This window comes from Chrysochloris asiatica, unplaced genomic scaffold, assembly GCF_000296735.1.
Source record: "Chrysochloris asiatica unplaced genomic scaffold, ChrAsi1.0 scaffold00077, whole genome shotgun sequence".
Taxonomy (NCBI): domain Eukaryota; kingdom Metazoa; phylum Chordata; class Mammalia; order Afrosoricida; family Chrysochloridae; genus Chrysochloris; species Chrysochloris asiatica.
The window spans coordinates 11,694,210-11,715,000 of NW_006408595.1; the positions used below are offsets into that span (position 1 = coordinate 11,694,210).

The window sequence follows — 20,791 nt, forward strand, 5'->3', positions numbered from 1 at the left end:
AATATATATATATACGCTAACATTTTGCCTTTGCTTTTTTAACTTTTTTTTTTTTTTTAAGAAAAGAGATTCCTCCAAATTCCTTTAATTAAAATTACCTTTGAACTGCCTTTTTAATTCTGTAACATTGGAGAAAAAATACTGTATGACTCTGGGTAATTATGGATTTTCATGCCCTCTACTTATTGGTAGTTCTGGTGAGGCGCTGTGGGTTAATGCGCTGGAACACAAGGTTGGCAATTCAGGCTTACCAGCTGCTTCTCAAAAACCCTATATAGGGTTGCTATGAGTCGGAACTGACTCCACAGCACTTAACAACAACACTTCTGGTTTTGGGACTATGTTTCTTGTGTTTCTAGTGTTCTGAGAATGTGTGATGTCAGGACAGTCACATTGTTTGAGAGAGACCCTCAAATTTATCTTTAACCATAACATTTCTAGGATCTCTAGTGGTGGCACTGGGTTAAGTGTTCAGCTGCTACCTGTAAGGTTGATAGTTCAAACCATCAGCTGCTCTGCAGAAGAAAGATTAAAACTATGTCTGCTTCCATAAAGATTTAGTCTTAGAAAACCTCTGCTGTCTTATGTTGCTGTTGTTAAGTGCTTTCGAGTTGGTTCTGACCCACAGCAACTCTGTATAGGGTTTCCGAGGAGCAGCTGGTAAGGTTGACCTGCCGACCCTGCAGTTCAACTGGCCTTGCAGTCAGAATCAACTCAATGGCAGTTAGTATAGAATCTCTGCATTTTATTTTTATGTATAAAAATAGGATTATAATCCTATCAAAAACATTCAATTAAAAAACCCACTGTTTTAGAATATGTTGCTTCTCAGAGATCTCTAGTAAACAACTACTTTACAAAAGATGAAAATTGTTTCCCTTTGAGAGAAATAATGTATATTCTGTTTATATTTAGAATTAGACCATTAAAGGTCAACCTGGGAACTTTGAGGTTCTCAAATTTATTCTAAGCAAATATTTCCCGTGTGGAAGCTGTTCTTTTCAAGGACTTTTAACTAGTACTGTTGTTGTTAAGTGCCGTCAAGTTGGTTCCAACCCATAGCAACCCTGTATAGGGTTTCCAAGGAGCAGCTGGTGAGCTTAAACCTTGTGGTTCAAATTGACTTTGCAGTCCAGCACATTAATCCGTACTACTAAGAATTATATTCCTTGACTATTCAGGAATTACATCAAGTTATATTGAGGTTCAAATTACTGTGTTGCTACTGAATCCTATAAAATTTCAGTTCTCCCTAAGGTTTTGTAAAGTTTTATTTCTCCTATTAATACAACCTTGAGTAACATTTTGTTTAAGACAAAAGGAAATAACAGAAAGTAGCAGCAAACAAACATCAATTTCACCATCTACAAGGGGGCTTCAAAAAGTTCATAGAAGAATTCCATTATCTTTTAATTCCGTTTTTCACCAACTTTCTTTAAAGCTGTCTCATATTACAAATGACTTAAGGATTCTAGATAGCTAGAGTTTGTACTCAGTAAAAGTACTTACACTTCTTCAAAAGTATATAGAATTCCTGCTAAATTTTGTATTTCCCATATTTCAAATAGTTAAGTGGGGGGGGGGAAGCAAATATTTAACAAAAACTGACAGAACATTTTCTTTCAGTATAAGGAAGTATCTAAAGAATATTTGGATGTTATAATTGCCATCTTAATCACTTGAAAATATCTGGTAAAGTAGGATATTCGGAGTGAAATTTTATATTGCCTTCAGCAAAGACTGCTTTATTCTAGGTAAAATTATAGTTTATGTTGGAATTATTATGTTGTTACATTGATCAATAGCTTAGATTGTGTAAAGGTAAAAGAATAAAATTGAAGTTCATATTGTAGCATCTTTTACCTGAGTTATTTGGTCATAAAACCAAAGGCTTTATGCTTTGTTCCTTAGAAGTTTTATTGTATTAACACACTGCCTGGCACATAAAATAGAATTAATGCCAGGGACATAAAAAGTTTCATAATATCTGCTGAGTGAATTGAATGAAGATTGGCTACCGTGATATTTATTGTCAGCTGTTCTTTGTTTACCTACCTTGTTGGAATTTTGCATTTTCAGCTCTAAGATAATAAGTCACCATCTTGTGCTTTTACATATTTAGAAGATTGTGTATAAATGTTCTAGATCGTTGACACTTTTTTTGTTTTTGTTTTTGTTTTTAAGTGCTGTCGAGTTGGTTTCAATTCCTAGCGACCCTGTGTAGGGTTTCCAAGGAGTGCCTGATGAGCTTGAACCACCAACCTTGCTGTTCAAACCGACCTTACAGTCCAGCACATTAACCTGCAGTGCCACATCAGTACTGCTAACTTTACTGGATATATAATTTTTAATAATAAGCCTTTATAAATGTGAGATTAATTGCATATACAGGCAGTCTCCGGGTTAGTCCTCTCTTTGAAACAATTGAATCAATCAACCCTCTCTTTGAAACAATTGAAACAACCCCTACTCTCAACAAATTCTTCATTGCAATCATACTTACTTGCTGCATGTGCCCTTAGTCAATTCCAGCTCAGCAACTTTATATATAGGCTTTCCAAATCTTTATGGGAGCAGACAGTCTCATCTTCTTCCACAGAGTCACTGGTGGGTTTCAGCTGCTGACCTATGGAAAATAAGGCTAAATAAGAACTTTGTGCATCTGTTCCATCTTACCTAAAAATTTGACTTAAAGACACACTTTAATAACCCTGGTGGTATAGAGGATTATGCATTGGCCTGCTAACTACAAATCAGTAGTTTGAATCTACCAGCATCTCCACTGGAGAAAGAGGAGGCTTTCTGTTCCCATAAAGGTTTATAGCCTCAGAAATCTACATAGGGTTGCTGTGGGTCAGAATTGACTGAATAGCAGTATGTGGGTTAGGAACATATCTAGTTTATAACCTAAGGGACTGCTTATGCTAACAGTGCTTTTGGCAGCATTTGTGTGAGATGTATGTGTTCTTTGAGCCATAACTAATGATCTGCCAAAAAAATTAAAAGATATTAGAATAAGCTCTAATTCCATCCACAGGTGATAGCAGAGTTTTTCCCTTACTCTATTCCCATACACATTGGATACCAAAGAGTTCAAGTACATAAACATGCTTACCAAAGATCAAAATGTACATAGCATGAGAACAATTGTATCAAAGTCCTTGGAAACGACATAGAATAAGGAAAGTTATGTCTAGTGATAATCTATTCAATATATGCTTTTGGAGTTGTTTTTGCTAACATTAAAAAATATTAATAATTAAAGAAGACATACATTATGTATGCATGGTTATAAAAATGTACCTCATTATTTACTTGGTAATTAATTTATGCATGTTATCATAGTGTGGCGTTGCAGATGAATGTACTGGACTGCAAGGTCTGTTTGAACCACAAGGTCAATCGTTCAGGCTTACCAGCCACACCTTGGAAACCCTAGACAGTGTCACTATGAGTCAGAACTGACTCAACAGCTCTTAGCAACAACAAAGTAAACAGTCATAAAATATGATAGTAGAAAAAATCAGGACTTCAATATTAGACATTACCAATTGCCATCAAGTTGATTCTGACTCACAACAATCTGACTGTCACATTAGAAATACTCTATAAAGCTTTCATAGGCTTTTTTCAAAAGTAGATTGCTAAGACTTTTCTGCCAGGTCATCTGCAGGTCAATTACCAACCAAGGAACTCTGTTTTAGGCACACCTGATTTCAAACTCCAGTTCTGCCATTTAGCTGTGTGTGATACTGGCAAATTTACGTTTTTAAAATCTTGGTTGTTCAGCAGTAAAATCAGGACAAGTTTAACTTATTTAACGAGCAACTGTGGAAATCAAATAAGATGATGGATGTGAGTGTGCCTGATGCATAGTAAATGCTGAGCAAATGGAAAATTAGGGTGGGAGGTGCTTTATGCTGTATGCAGTCTTGTCAAGGAATGTGTGAAGTGTCCAAGAATACAAGCAAGATTGAAAGTCTCAGATTTATTGTATAGTTTATTATATCATTAAAAACACACATCGCAACATGTTTTTAATTTATTCCCAAACTTTTTTCTAATTTATTACGTATAACATTATTATTATGCCCAAATTGTGCAACTCCACCTCCATATGTATGATTTCAGTCCAGTATTATTTTCTAGTGAAGGGTACTCATGCACATTTTTGTGGGTTTTGTTTTGTTTGTTTGTTTAAAACTAGGTTCTTCAGAATACATTTATATATTTTATGGTTACTTCACAAACCATTAAGGTTAGTAGAAAGAAGTTGGTACTGGAGGATCAAAGAGCAAATACTTAAACCTTGCCCTCTATGGTTACAACTAAAGAAAAGGAGATGTAGCAGAAGAAAATGAAAAAGATATTTGCAATGGAAAGGTTGTTGGTTTTGGCTGCATCTGAGGCTCCTTCCTGTGTTTGGGATAGTTCCCTTAGTTTGAAACTTAGTAGGAGGCAGGCTGCACCTCTGTCTACAAAAGCCCCCCCCCCCCAAAAAAAAACTCAAATAGTATTGCCCTTGGTGCTGAACCAGTCAACCCTTTCAGGACCAAATTATTCTATACTTCAAAAATTTTGTTAAGATCTTGAATTCTCAGTAATGAAAGGCTTCTTGAATAAAACCAAACTTTTTTCTTTGAGATAATATAGTTATATAGAATTTTTATATAGTTAGTGGGACACAGATGTCCCAAGGAATATCTAGACCCATTTCTTCAGATTTATGCAGGCCCCCACAAGATGGCAGCATACACCAAAAGTGAGATATGTATGAGCTTCCCACTAAAACCCAGGGATGGAAAATATTGATGGGCCCTGTATGTCCCAGGGTTCACAAAAACATTAATCCATTGCTATTGCCTATGGCTTTGAATCTGGATTGACTGTAACAAAGAAACTAGGAAGTAGAGAATCCATTTCTATAACAGCAGTTTTTTTGTTACCAAAAACACCAGTATTGATTTGGCATTTATAATTATTCAAGGCAATAAATTAAAAATTTTTTAACAGTAAAATTAAGGAGCTCTGGTGCTCAATAGTTGGGTGCTCTGCCTACATAGCAGCTCTATGAGAGAGAAAAAAAAAAACTAGAACTTTTCTTTGTAAAAGTTACCCTTTGGGGCTGTTCTACTATATCACACAGGTAGGAGCGCTATGAGTCTGAATCAACTCAATGGCACACAGCAACAATAGTAAATAAAGGTAGCCCTTTTTTTATATTTTGCAATGTGTACATCTAGATAAGCATTAAAAGTCGATTGTTGTTGTTGTTATTAAGTGCCTTCAAGTGGTTCTGACTCATAGCGACCTTGTTTAGGATTTCCGAGGAGCAGCTGGTGAATTGGAACTGCGACCTTGCAGTTTAAACTGATGTTGTAGTCCAGCACATTAACCCACAGTGCCACACCAGGAGCCTAGTCTCGTTGTTGTTGTTTTTTTAAAGTGGGTTAGTCTCCCACCAAAGTTGTTTATTTTTTTGTTGTTTGTTTTGGATTTTTCACAAAAAGACTTTACTGACTTGTTACTAAATCTCACTTAAGTATAAAATAATGCATGGCCTTGGTATGGTTTTGTTATAGAATAGTGTGTGTAGAACACTTAAAGGTCAAGGATTGAGGTGTAAAACTTTATTGTTGTACAGCCAGTAGTATAGCTTTTCCTACTAAATTTGTTTGCAGTTTAGTTTTTTATGTATGATATTAACGTTTATGTGTACATCTTATTTAAATCTAGAAAATATTCCTGGGGAAAATTTTGAGAGGGCTTCTAAAAGTTTGTGAGAAAATAGCACTCTTTAATTCCATTTTCTCCACAAACTCTTTGAAGTCCCCCAGCTGCTCCTTGGAAATCCTATACAGGGTTGCTATGAGTCAGAACCAACTCGACAACATACAACAACAACAATATATATCGAGTATTTTAGGTCAAAAGTTTTTGCAGGTGGAGGACTATTAAGAAGAACATGGAATGATTTTTGGTCATTAAAGAAAAGTAGCATGCCAAAAACTTGAGCAACTAAGAATACTCCATATTGAGCACTTTCTCCTGAAGGGCAATTTACAGTCCTTTTATTTGCGTTTTCATTTTTTATAAGCAAAGAAAACAAACTTAATTTTATACTTACAGATATCTATGTAAATTTTCTTTAAGTGGCAAATTGTTAAAATACTGTAATATATATGACCTTTCTGAGCAGATTACAGGTTTTTAAAGACTAAACTCTTAAGATGGTAGAAGTATGCTTTCTTTACTTCCCTTGTTTATGTACAATGAAACCTAGGAAATTGTTCGAGAAGGAAATGTAATGTTAATAATCATTACACCAATGGTATAAATTACAAGTAATAGGTATTGGCTTTATTTATTAGGTCAGATAAAGTATTTTAACCTGCTTAAAGTAGCAGTGATCTGGAAACTTTTGCATCTAGTGTCTTATGTATTTGTTCATTGTAACAAATAGCATTTCACTTGGATAAAAGAATATTTCATTCCAACAAACACCAGTGTACTTCTTATGCGGAAACTGGTTCTACAGTTTAGCTACAATTATTTAAGCAAGGGAGTAGCCATTATACATTGTATTGATTATATAACTGAAAATTATATGTATATTTTAAGCATTGCCAGTGATTGAGAGAAGAGTCAGATACAGTTAGTATAAAAAATGATTAAATATTAATAGTTTTACCTTGCATTTCCAGTTACTAGTAAATTCTGGCTCTGTTCTTTTGAGTGTTATTTATTTTATTGTTTTAATTGGAGTAGAACATATTTTTTATACTTCACGGCAGGATTCAGTAGAAAGGGAAAGATAACAGATGTTAGAGAGTATCATTTATGAAGGAATTTAATCTACTACATATCTAGCTCCTTTGGAAATAGTGGCTATTTGTTGATTTTGAAATCCAGTGGAATAAAAGGTTGAATAATGATAGAAGATTTCATGTAGAAAAGGAGGAAGGTAAGGAAATGCAAATAGAATAAACTTAAATTATTTCAATAATATACTTTCTTGTGTGCTCCTAAAACATTATCCCTAAAGTTGCAAAACTTATACAGGGGAAGACAAGCTCTAAAATGGGATTAAAGTTCAATGCTTAATAAAAGTACAGAAAATTTGGAGCAGTGTCTGTGGGACATCCTCTCAGGAACAGAAATGAATCAAATGAGTGCTGATCTGAAAACTGCCTGATAATGGAAGCATGCTTGACTGAGCAAACCTTGGCAATTTAGGGATACTTGTGGAGAAGACCTCAGGAGAGAAGATGAACAAGATGTGCAAGGTGAAAGGAAAGAAGAGTCTAGTACTAATTTTACAAATACTGCTAATCTGATAATAATGCTAAAAACTCTTATTTATTGATGGCCTACACAGTGGTTACGAATCAGGCTGCAAACCTTAAGGTCAGCAGTTCAAAACTTCCAGCTGTTCCGCAGAAAAAAGATGAGGCTTTCTGCTCCCGTAAAGATTTACAGCCTCAGAAACCCTGTACAGAGTCACTATAACTAGTACCACCACCATTATTTGCGAAATAATTTTTACGTATCAAATTTGTATCTCACAGTTATCCTACAAGCTAGATTACTAGTAAGTAAACTGAAATTCAGCAGCCCTTGTGGCACACTGGTTAAGCACGCATGTGCTAAAAAAAAGTTTGGTGGTTTTAAACCTCCCAGCCTTTCCATGAGAGACAGATATGGCAGTCTGCTCCTATAAAGACTGCAGCTGAGGAAAACCCTATGGGGCATTTCTACTCTCTGTCATATTGGGTCACAGTGAGTTGGAATTGATTCAGCAGGTTCTTTCCAAGTTAAAGTGAATTTCAGAGACAGGTTATTTGCCCAGAGCTGTTGCATATGTTTGTGTGCAGCAAAGGGGGCACAAGTCACACTATACATCTTAAATTGCATATTTATTAAAATGCTTTTTCAGCAGATGGCAGTAAAGTATCATAAGGCAGGGTGTTCTTTGAATTTGTGAAAAAGCACTATATTGGCCAACAGTGGAAGTAGTAGATAAATGTGTCAGTAACAACCCAATTTTGTTTAAAAACACACTTACACAAACACAGAAAAAGGCTTAAAGAAAAAATATTTCAAAATGTTATTAGTCTGCATAATTGAATCACAAGGTGGCCATTTTTATATTCTCTTAGATACTCTTGAATATTCCCAGTTTCTTTAAATGAGCCTGCCTGTTTATTATGTTTAGGGGGATGGAAAGGGATATAGGATAAGGTGATAGCTAGAAAGATAATATTGAAAAACAGTTTTCCAATAAGCACTATGCTGAAAACTCAATTATGTGTTTGTATTGCATTTCTTTTGTTTTCCTGTGCTTTATTAACTATGCAAAGGCTTTCGACTGTGTCTCATGAAAAGCTATGAACAACATTGCAAAGGATGGGTAATTCAGAACACTTAATCGGGCTAATGAGGTACCTATACATGTAGACCAAGAGGTTTGAAGAGAACAAGGGAAAACTGAGTGGTTTAAAGTCAGGAAGGGTGTGTGCCACCATACTTTTTTAGTCTGTAAACTGAGCAAATAATCTGAAAACCTGGATTACGTGAAGAAGAATGAAGCATCAGAATTGAAGGAAGCCTCATTAAGAACCTGTGATAAGCAGATGACACAACCTTGCTTGATGAAAGCAAAGAGGATTTAAAATACTGATGAAGATTGAAGACCACAGCCTTCAGTTAAAGTTGCACCTCAATATAAAGAAACCAAAAATCCTCACCACTGGACCAATAAATAACATAATAAATGTAGAAAAGATTGAAGTTGTCAAAGATTTCATTTTGCTCAGATCAGCCATCAACATTGATGGAAGGAGCAGTCAAGAAACCAAACAACATATTGCATTAGGCAAATCTGTTGCACAAGACCTGTTAAAGTGTTGAAGAGTAAAGATGTCAGTTTGAGGACTAAAGTGCACCTGATCCAAGCCATGATATTTTCAATAGCTTCATATGCATGTGAAAGTTGGACAGTGAATAAGAAAAACCATAGAAAAATTGAAACATTCAAGTTATGGTGTTGGAGAAGAATATTAAAAATACTGTGGACTGTCAGAAAAATAAACAAATCTGTGTTGGAAGAAGTACAGCCAGAAGGCCCTTTAGAAGTCAGGATGGTGAGACTTTGTGTCTCATACTTTGGAGATAATATCAGGAAGGACCAGTCCCTGGAGAAGAAGGACATCATGCTTGGTAACATGGAGAGTCAACTTAAAAGAGCAAGACCTGCAACGTGATAAATTGGCAGTGGCGGCAGCAGCAGCAGCAGCAATGGGTTTAAATGTAACAGCAATTATAATGTTGGCACAGGATCAGGCAGTGTTTCGATCTGTGGTGTTTAGGGTCACTATAAGTCAGAACTGGCTCAAGGACGCTTAACAACATTGCATTTGTTTAGAGTTTGTTGTTGTTAAGTGCTATCAAATCATTTCTCACTCATAGCAACCCTGTTAGGGTTTCCAAGGAGTGGCTGGTGGGTTTGAACTACCTGCCTTGTAGTTACAGTCAAGTTCTTATCCTACAGTGCCACGCCAGACTACGTAGAATTTGTTGTTAAGTGCTGTTGAGTTGGTTCTGACTCATAGTGACCCTGTATAGGGATTCCAAGGAGCAGCTGTTGAGTTTGAACCACCGACCGTACAGCTTAAACCAATCTTGCAGTCCAGTGCATTAACCCAAAGTGCCACATCAGGACATCAAAACTTTTAAAATGTAGATATTTCATTTAATAGATTTGCAAAGCTTTACTACTTCTTACCCTCATATGATCAGTCTAACTAGCTTCATTCACAGTTATATTAGAACTTCATTTTGGACTACTACAGTTAATGAACGACTGGTGTGACCTGAGTAGTTCCATAGAGAGAAGGAAAAGACATGGGAAGAGGGAGCAAGTATGAGACTCTGGTGCTTTCTGTCTATAGGCAAGTAGAGTGATGAGTGATTAAAACTTTCTGTTACCTTCATAGAGAGATAGAGCTGCTGAGGACTCCAGAGTCATGGAAAGAGAAAGGCTGTATGCTGGCAGCCAAGAGGCAGGCTTGTCGAATGTGCCCTTGGGTTGTTTGAATGATTATATATTTCTGGGTGTTTTTGTGTACATCAAATTTTTTTAAAAAAAGGGAATAGAAGCAAATACTGTTGAATGATGATGCATCGAGGGAATTATAATCATTGCAATGAAACGAAATACAATAGGATGAGTGCAAAACCAATGTTGTCCCATGTAAACTATCACTCAATTCACAATGAAAGCTTAAAAAAAAATTTTTTTTTCTGTCATCTTAAAGTCTTAACACACACAGTAGTATATACTTAGTGATTTAAATTGATTTAAAGAAACACTAACTTCACCTTTTTCTTTCCCCCTGTAGTTGGTAAATTATCCATTTTTTTTGTATTACAGATAAACATGATTATTCACAAAATAGAAATAATCATTTTGACTTCTGATATAAAGCAGTGCATTTGAATTTGAATTTATGTCTCTGTGTATCAGTGTGTGTATTATTTCTGTTGAGTGCCATCAAGTCAGTTCCGACCCTGTGTAGGATTTTCAAGGAGCAGCTGATAAGCTGGAACTGCCTACCTTGTGGTTCAAACCAACTTTGCAGTTCAAAACATTAACCCACAGTGCCACGCCAGGATTCCAGTGTGTGTATAGAGATTTTGTATTTCAGTGGGTGATTTAATTGTATTTTTGTATTTTAAAACCATACTAAGAGACTCTTTTATATATAAGTAATTGATAGTCTCTTACAGACCCAAGTCATAGTTTCATTTCATATTAATGGCATAGAAGAACCAGGCAGTGTTGTGTTCTGTTGTGCATTTTGTTTTTGTTGTTAGGTGCCATTGAGTCAGTATCGACTCATAGCAACCTTATGTACAGCAGAATGAAACACTGCCCGATCCTGGGCCAACCTCACTATCGTTGCCACACTTGAGTCCATCGATGCTACCACTTGACCAATCCATTTCTCTGGGGGTCTTCCTCCTTTTCTCTGACCCTCTACCCTGCCAAACACGATATCCTTCTCCAACGACTGGTCCCTCCTGACAGTTTGGCCATCCTGGCCTCCAAGGAGCACTCTGGCTGCAATAGGATGCCTATTTGTCAGAACCACCTTGACTGCAACTAGCAACAATAGTATATGCTTCATCAGTTTTGTGTTCTTTGCCACTTAACCAATAAGACATTTGTCTTGTTAAGTCCTCATAGTAAGCAGGGTATGATATAGCAAAAATGAGACTTCTTAAACCTAGATATAAAAAATGAGAACTCTGTTAAAAAAAAAAAAAAAAAAAGCTTACCAAAATGTATGGGGGGTAGTAGTGGATCAGAAGTAGAATTCTCATCCTCCATGTGGGAGAGACCTTGGGTGACAGAGACTTGTATGTTGGTGTAATGCTAAATTAGTTCCAATGAAACTCCCATATGAGGCAAACTAAGAAGAAAGACCTGGCAAACTACTGCTAAAAATCATCCAGTAAAAACTCGATGGATCACAGTGGTTCAATCTACAGCTGATCATCGGAATGGCATAGAACCAGAGAGCGTTTCAGTCCATTCATCATTTATGGAGTCACCATGAGTCAGTTCCAACTTGATAGCAGCTAATAACAGCAATGGCCAAAATTTATGACATCTAGATTGTTATATTGTATCGGCTAAGGTTTATTATATGAAATAAGAAATCTAATGTGTTTGAACTTCTAAAATTGCAATAGAGTATGATATTTCTTTATAAGAACATGTTCTGTTGTGCTTTAAAATGATATTTACTTTTAGGAGATTCTTAACTTCTTTGAACTTAAAGAATTGGGAATGAAGGATATTAAAATCAGTTGCCAAAAGTGAATGCGTAAACATAGATACATATAAGTAGAGAAATTTTCTTAGCTTGAAATGGTCAAATAGAGATGTGCCTTATTTTGCATTTTTCTCTATATTGATAAGGAGTCCTGGTTTGGCACCGTAGGAGAAGTACTCTGTCATAAGGTGTGTTTGAACCACAAGGTCAGTGCTTCAGACTCATCAGTTGCTCCTCAAAAACCTCATACAGGATCAATGTGAGTCGGACCCAGCTTGACAGTACTCAACACCACCACCAATACATCTTATGTTGATCTGGAGTTTGTTTTAAGGAAAGCACAGTACCTATCTTAGAGTCCTGGTGTAACACTACCAGGACCACTGGACTGCTAACTACAAGGCCGGTGGTCCAGACCCACCAGCCACTCCTCAGAAACCCTATAGAGCGTCACTATGAGTTGGATCTGACTACGGCAATTAGCAATAATATTCCCTATGTTAAAGAATACATTCATGTGTCAAGTCACTTCTACTGCTATGATTTTTTTCAGGTGGTTTCAGACACCCTCACAGGTTTTCTACCATGCAGCAACTGAACACGGAGGAAAAGATGTCTATCCAGGGCAATGTCTTTGGGAAGGGTGTGAGCCTTTTCAGCGACAAAGGTTTTCTTTTATTACCCACTTGCAGGTAAAGTTTCTTAGTACTGTTTGTACAGTAATTCCTAGTGTTGGACTAAAGATCCTGATGAGTATTGTGTTCTTCTCTTTTTCAAATAAGGATAAGCACTGTTCAAAGGATGCCTTGCTTGCAGGATTAAAACAGGATGAGCCAGGACAAGCAGGAAGTCAAAAATCTTCTACCAAGTAAGGAAAATTTGTTTTATTTTGTACACACTAAATAAAAACCAAGAAATGAGGCAGAACACAGTAACAAATATTGGGAAACAGGAGATGAGGGTCCTAGTCCAGCTCTACTACTTAAATGGCTGTGTAACCCTGATCAAATTGCTTAAATTCTCTAGGCACCATTTTTTCATATTGCTGGGTCTGTAAAATGCCTTTGTAGACAAGTCACTGAAAGTAATGACAGATGATACCTGTGAAATAGTTTGTAAACTGAAAGTACTGCATATGGATCTTTGTCCTTTGAGAGGTTAATTGATTATGTATTTGGTAATGGCAAAGAGATGTGTTCTTTAACTTAATCCTAGTAGGAGGAATAGAAATACGGGGAACATTTGTTGTTGTTGTTAAGTGCCGTCAAGTTGGTTCCAACTTATATAGTGATGCTGTATAGGGTTTTCAAGAAGCGACTAGTGGGTTTGAACCACCGACCTTGTGGTTCAACCCCACCTTGCAGTCCAGTGGATTAATCCACAGCGCCACTCCAGGACTCCAATCTGCTTATATACTTTGTGAATATCTTCATTATGTGAGGCACTGAGGTATAATGATGATCAAGCTAGAGTGTTTTATTCTTAAACAAAAATCAAACCCATTGCCATTGTTGTGTCAGTTCCAACGCAGAGCAACTATAGGACAGAGTAGAACTGCCCCGTAAGGTTTCCAAGGCTTTAGATGACCACATCTTCCTCCCTTGTAGTGGCTAACAAGTTGGAATCACTGACTTTCTGTTAGCAGCCAATCACTTGACTACTGCATCACTAGGCTTCCCATTGCCCATCTTAAGGTTTTGTAATAAATTCTCAAATGATAAGTACAAGACTTTGTGAGAGCCCATCTAAGGTAATCTAGGAGACCGGGAAAAGCTTTCTGGTAGAAGGCACACCCAAGCTGAGACTTAAAATACAGAAGAATTCATAGAAGTTCTCATAAACTATATTAATGAGTTTGAAGTGAAAATTCAAAGTCACACAGAGAGCTATAGTGTCATGGTAGAGTGAGTCTGGATATGATGTTATATAAATTTCATATTAGCAGTCCCTCCATTCCACATCTTTCTATTTTCTATACAACTGTAAAACTCCAATGATAGGACTATGTAACAAAGTAATTTCTTATTATTAACAGGTTATCATCTCCAGGATGATTTATACCAATACATTCTTAAGTTCTTTCCATAAATAATAATCTACAACTCAAATGTGGAATATTTTCCTCTTAAATTCATTTTTAGTTCATTCGGAAATGAAAATTTCACAACGTTGATACAGTGTCTTATTTCTTTTGATTTATTTCTTTCGATGGCATACTTACCCAGCACAATATTTTAAAGATTGGCCACACTGAAATTTTTGTTTTGTTTGCTTTAAAATTTGAGTCGTTGGAAAACAAAAGATGTGAAACTTAAGGTAGATCCTAAGAGCCCTTTAGTTTAGACTGACAGAAAGCATAAGCATTAATGCTGGACCTTGGAGGCATTTTATTCACTCTGTACCCAACTGGGGTTTAGCTGGGGGTGTGGTCATCTTTGTCAGTCAGTGTGTAGCATCATTTTAACAGTCTCTTCCTCTCTGATCACTTTAGGCAGCCAGCTATAGGGGGTACAAGCTCGACTCCTAGAGCCCAAAAGGCCATTGTGAACCATCCCAGTGCTGCACTTATGGCTCTCAGGAGAGGATCAAGAAACCTTGTCTTTCGAGATTTTACAGTAAGAAAGCCTTGAAATCTTATCTGGAAAGGTCTGAGCACTCTATGACTTAGATCTTTATTCTTTTTCTTTTATTTTCTTCTCTTTTTAAGGATGAAAAAGAGGGACCAATAACTAAACACATCCGACTAACAGCTGCCTTAATATTAAAAAATATTGGTAAATATTCAGAATGTGGTCGCAGGTAAGTTATGCTTTACATAGCCAAAGTGAATTTAGATTTTCTCTTTTATTTTTACATATAACTTAATAAGATGTTTTCTCATGAGTTTTATGAATATCTCCAAAAAGCTTTTGCCAAGGTCAAGCTATCATGACCTCTTAAAACCAAAAATTAGAGACAGAATTTGAAACAACCAGCAGGGGTTCTTTAAACTTCATTCATGGATTATTTTTCTTCATTGGCCATAGAATTTAGAGCAAAAAGTAACTCTCCTAAAGAGAGAACTTAAGAGTTTACTAGAAGGGAGAAAGAAATTGATTATGTAAGTCCTTTAAGATCATAATGGAATTTTTACATAATTTGCATTTTAATATACCCATCAAGGTCATGTTGTTGTTATGTGCCGTGGAGTTGGTTCCGACTCATAATGACCCTGTATAGGGGTTCTGAGACTATAAATCTTTACGGGAGCAGAAAGCCTCATCGTTCTCCTGTGGAACAGCTGGTAGATTCAAACTGCTGACCGTGAGATTAGCAGCCCGATTCATAACCACATTCATAACATTATGAATTAACATTCATAAAGTATGTTAAAATTCATTATAATTCCCAAAGTTTTAAAAGTTACATTCTAGTGAACTTGTCAAACAGAGAAAACTCAAGATTTTATAGATGTATGAAAAACTAAAACTAATAGCTTGTTGATCTCTGAGAACACAAATGTGGGATGTTGTGTTGGGAGTCTTGTAGCACCTTGGCTTCCTAGAATCTACTTTTCCTAGTATCCTGTCTACATCTTCAGCTAACCCATCTTCACCTCCTTCACTGAAAAGCCATCCTCAGTTGCAAATAATCATTCTCTAACTTTCTTCTTGCACATACTAGTAATCCTCCTATCTCCTAATTATCTTGAATCTAGCTTAGTTCCTCTGTCTCAGGTTTTTTCTTGGATTAGGCGTATATTATTGCAATAATCTTTCTTTTCTTTTTAACTGTTTACTGTGAAATGAAAGTATACACTTTGTTTCATCTCAATGATTTCAAACCCCTCCCTGCAACAACAGTTGTCCTGTTTCCTCTCTCTGACTTCCCTTATACATCTTATGTTTCACAAATGAACAAAGCAAAAAATAATAGATATACACATACAACACAAAAATATATATTCATTTAAATGTCCTAAAGGCATATTCTGCAAGTGAGCCTCCTGCCCACAGGCACATAGCCTTACTCAGTCCATAAGTAGTGCAGTCATCTTCCAACTGGATTTCCCAAGCATCAAAACAGTGGTATCACTTACAAAGAGGGGTAAAAGAAAAAAAAAAGGGGGGGGGGGCAATGAATTTGACTCGATCAGGTTTTAAAACTCCTGTTAAACAGAGTCATGTTTAAACCTGTTTTTAAAAGGATTTACAATGACATGTTACTATATTTGATATATAAAAAGCATTTCTTAACAGATGAAAATTTTTTACCACTCAAATAAGAAATAAGTATACTTTTTCAAAGCAAAAAAAGTATTAGGGTCTTAGTAACCATATGAAAATATTCCTGCTTCCTTCAGAAGATGGTCTCTTCCTACCATTCTTGCTTGATTTCCCTGCTTTCTGCTTTATTACCTGCATTTTAACTAAAGCAAACCACTTGCAGATTCCTAATCATGCTGGGCTCTTCTGTGTTGTACCTTTATACCTTTGTCCTAATAGTTCATAGTATGCATACCCCTCACCCTGCTTTTCCTGTCTCTTGAAAACCTGCTTACCTTTTATGATTCATCTCAGACATTTTATTCTTTGTACATCCTTTCCTATGCTGTGTTCCTCTTCCCCACTGCTAACATTTAACATGTCTGCCTTATAACTGTTAATTGCATTGTTTTATAAATCTCATTTGGCATTTTTTTCACTACTGAACTGTGTGCAAACTTTCTGTTGATTAATCTTTGTAGCCTGAGTACCAAGATCAGTGCTCATAATAATCACCGTCTCCTATTCAGCTTTGTTGACTCAATTCGAAAGTCAACTTTCCCAGGAATCTTTTCCTGACAGCTTTTTCACTAGGCTGCCCCTGACCAAGGATGTAATAATAGGTACTCCCTGCCACCCTACGCATTGCACATTATCATCTTGGAATACATTGTTATTAAGTGTCATCGAGTGGATTCTGACTCATAGGGACACTGAATAGGGTTTCCGAGGACCAGCTGGTGAGTAAGGATTGAATATTTTTGACTTTTTAATTCAGTACCTACCAGGCATAGTGATGTGAATATATTAGTTAATTGATAGATGGAAAGAAAGACTCACAAATTCATTTTTTCCTAAAGTTCTAATGTGGAATTTGTTTACTCAATTGGAATTCTGAAAATAATTTTATAATTTCTTCGGATTTTATAGCAAAATAAAATATATAGCCACTTTGGCTGGGTCAATAAATTAAAATTTTGAGTCTATTAAATATATGTTTGTTTTTGTTAGTGCCATCGATTGAGTTCCAATTCATAATGACCCTGTTAAGGATTTCCAAGAAGCAGCTGGGAGGTTTGAACCGCCAACCTTGCAGTTAGCAGTCCAGTGGTTATCGTACAGCATCACACCAGGACTCCATTAATAAATATGTATATTTCTTTTTAAAATGTTGAGTCATACATTTTCATTTTAAGCAACAATATCAATAGCAACAGAAACAGTAAAATGCAGATTTCCAATGATTGTGGGGTTTTGTTTGAGCAAAAACACTGATAGAAAATTTGGCAAAACCTCTATGTGTAAGGAAGAGTGTCAAGGAAATCAAGTAGCTGCAGAAGAGAAGCTGTTTCTGCTGATACATCTCATCTATAGAATAAATTACAGATATGTTCCCTTTTATTTTTAATGAAAGCAAATTTCTATTTACAATAAGAAAAGGGAACTGCCACAAGTCAATAGAAAGACATGGAGAAATGTACCTACATTAACTTTAGTATGGTACCCTAAATGTAGGAAATAGCAACACTTTTTTTTTTTACTTGAAATTGAGTCTTAAATGTAATTTGATCGTCATTCTGATTTAACTTGAGGCCTAGAGAATTGCAGTGTTTTGCTTCCTTTTGATTTATATATAATAAAATATAAAATATTTATAATATGAGGAGTGTTTAAGATGTTTATGGAAAATGGAATTGAAAGATAATGGAATCTTTCCACAAACTTTTTGAAACACCTCCTCCCGCATCCCTGCACATTGTGTATTAAAGCCATATAGTACTAACAAGCTTGCAACCAAGTACACTAGTCCCCCTCCCAGCCACCTTCAAGGAAGAATTTTCAACAATGTTGAGTTGTTCTTCCTGGTATTTGCCTTCATAATTCTAAATAATATATATTTACTATTTCTTAATCACTGCAGGATAAACACTGGACTGCTAACCACAAGGTTGGCAGTTTAAACCCACCAGCCACTTCATGGAAACTGTATATAGGGTCAATATACGTTGGAACCAACTCGACGGCACTTAAAAACAACAGCATTTCTTAAGCTGCTCTTTCACACATTACCTTTTGACTCACTTTTTATAAGAATATCCTTAAACCTTCTTTTTCTTCCCTTTTCTCATCCTTTTACTATTTTATCATAATTTTTGGTTAATTTTATATCAGCTATTACTGATATAAAATTAGGTTAATTTTATATCAGCTATTACTGATATTGTTTGATGCTTAGCCAAATGGTATGCTATTGTCAGATTTTTCTTTTTGATTTTCTGGAGTTGTCTTTGTTTTTGTTTATATCTTTGTCTTTATCTCTTTATGGGCCTAAATGCTGATTTTTTCCATATATGGAGGGGTACCTATCAGTATGTTTTCCAAATGCTAAAATACAGTGCTTAACCTCGCACCAGTTTTATGACGTGACAGTGCTTTCCCCTTGGAGCGGCTTTCTTCAATCTTCTTTCAGTCTAGACAACTTGCTCTAAGTCTGGTACACAGCTATTTTCTTGCCATTTTTTTCTGTGTTGCATTCCACTTTCCTGAATCCCATATACTTCTTTCTTAAGACCTTATGCCTCTGAAAATGGTTTTTAACTACCATAACTCTTCAGAATTCTAAATTGAAAAGCCATTTTCCTTTTAAAATCTGCCAGCATTACTTCAGTGACTGTTAGCATGCAGCTTTCCTGTTGGACAGTTCAGAAGTTCATTCTGTTTATCATCTATTTATATATGATTTCCAACCATACCCCTGTCCAAAACCTTAACTGTATGCTCTTAGGACTTTTTGGTGGCACAGTGGTTAAAAGTTGGCTGCTAACCCAAAGGTCAACGATTTGAACCCAACAGCCATCCTGTGGGAGAAAAATATGGCCATCTGCTACCGGTACAGCCTTGTATCCCTATGACGCAGTTCTTCTGTGTTCCGTAGGCAAGGTCTGTGGTTCCAGCTCAGCAGCCGGTCCTCGGAAACCTTATACAGGATCACTATGGGTTGGAACCAACCTGACGGCACTTAACAACAACAACAGCAGCAATATAGGAGTACTATAAATTGGAATCAACTCTAAGGCAGGGGTTTGGGTTTGAAGTTTCATAATGGATGTGCCTTGTTTTAGCTGTTTTTCTTGTTGATGTTATTTTTCATTGACATGGGCATTTCATTTCAGTGAGTTTTCTTTGCATTTGGAGATTAATGTCCTTCAGTAAAAGGAACTTTTCCTACAGGTTTCTTTTCAAAGTCTCTACCATTCACTTCTCTGTTCTGTGTTTCTTACGTTATTTCATGAATATGTTGTTATTTGGATGCTGGAACTTCCTAGACTGAGCCTCTAATTTTTTCATCTTTTCTCTCTCAGCTTTCATTTTTACCTTTTTTCATCTGTTTTCTAGAAAAGTCCTTAAATTTATCATCAAATGTTATATTGAAGTTTTACTTTAGAGATCAGCATTGATTTCCAAGAGCTCATTCTTAGTTGTTAGGCATTGCGATTTTATAATGTTCTTTTCATATGTTGAGTTCCTGGTGTGGCACTGTAGGATAAGCACTAGACTGCTAACCATAAGGTCAGCAATTCAAACCCACCAGTCACTCCTTGGAAAGCCCTATACAGTGCTACTATGAATTGGAACTGACTTGACGGCACTTAATAGCAACAACAACAACATTCATATGTTGGGAAGTACAGTGGCTCTGTAGGATAAACACTGGACTGCAAACCACAAGGTCCACAGTTCAAGCCCACTAGCCACTCTGCATTAGAATGAGTATGCTTCCTGCACTGACAAATTTACAGCCACAGAAATCCTGCACCAGGGTTGCTGTGAGTTAAAACAGACTCAACAGCACTTAACATCATTCACATGTTGGATACAGTATCTTTTCATTTCTCTAAGGGTAGTGTTGTTGTTAAGTACCATGGAGTCAGTTACAACTCATAGTGAACCTGTACAGGGTTTCCGAGGCTGTAAATCTATATGGAAGCAGAAAGCCTCATCTTTCTCCAACAGAACAGCTGGTAGTTTCGAACTGCTGACCTTCGAGTTAGCAGCCCAATTAGTGACCACTACACTACCAGAGCTCTAGTGCTGGTGTATTTTGATGTTTTCTTCAGCTTCCTGAATTCCTCAAACATAATAAAGACTTTGGCTTTGCTTTATATTTTAAGAGTTAAATACTTAAAAGCTCATTGGAAGCTCTGGGTGTATGGTCAAGACCTGTCCCTGGTAGTTGTCATTTCTCATGATGATCCTTGGTAGACCCCAAATGTCAGTCCTTGTAGAGCAACTCGGTTTCTCCAGAGAAGAGTCCTGAGAGTCTTCCCCTTTGGAGATGGGTGCTAGAGGAGCATCAGCATGAGCTCTGCATTCTGGAAACATAGAAGGGAGGTGGGATTAGGGAAATCTGACTCTGTTCAAGTGTGTTTTCTGCCTGATCCCTCATCCCCTAAGTAGCACAATATCTCTGTCTCTCAGTCTTAAACCTTTTTGGGTTTGTTTTAATTTATTTTAGTGTTCTTTGTGTCTGAATGAAGATAAACTTGTGTTCAAACTGCTGTGTTTTCCTGGAAGCTGATTTGCATCTTAAATCTTTTATATTGATGCCACTTACAAATTAAAACGAAGTCCTGACGTGGCACTATGGGTTAGTGCTCTGGATGGAAACTTTAGTGGTTCAAGCTCACCAACCACTCCTTTGAAACC

The 20,791-nt window shown here is 36.4% G+C and overlaps 1 protein-coding gene across 1 annotated transcript in view; it reads left to right on the forward strand.

Moving 5' to 3' along the window:
- The window catches only part of ARID2 (AT rich interactive domain 2 (ARID, RFX-like)), a 254,138-nt gene that overhangs the window by 226,658 nt on the left and 6,689 nt on the right, over positions 1-20,791 (forward strand). Inside the window, exons 17-20 of the mRNA XM_006865323.1 lie at positions 12,394-12,532; positions 12,623-12,708; positions 14,332-14,455; positions 14,548-14,639. Of these exons, the coding sequence (XP_006865385.1) occupies positions 12,394-12,532; positions 12,623-12,708; positions 14,332-14,455; positions 14,548-14,639 (441 nt within the window). The remainder of the gene's footprint in view (positions 1-12,393; positions 12,533-12,622; positions 12,709-14,331; positions 14,456-14,547; positions 14,640-20,791) is intronic.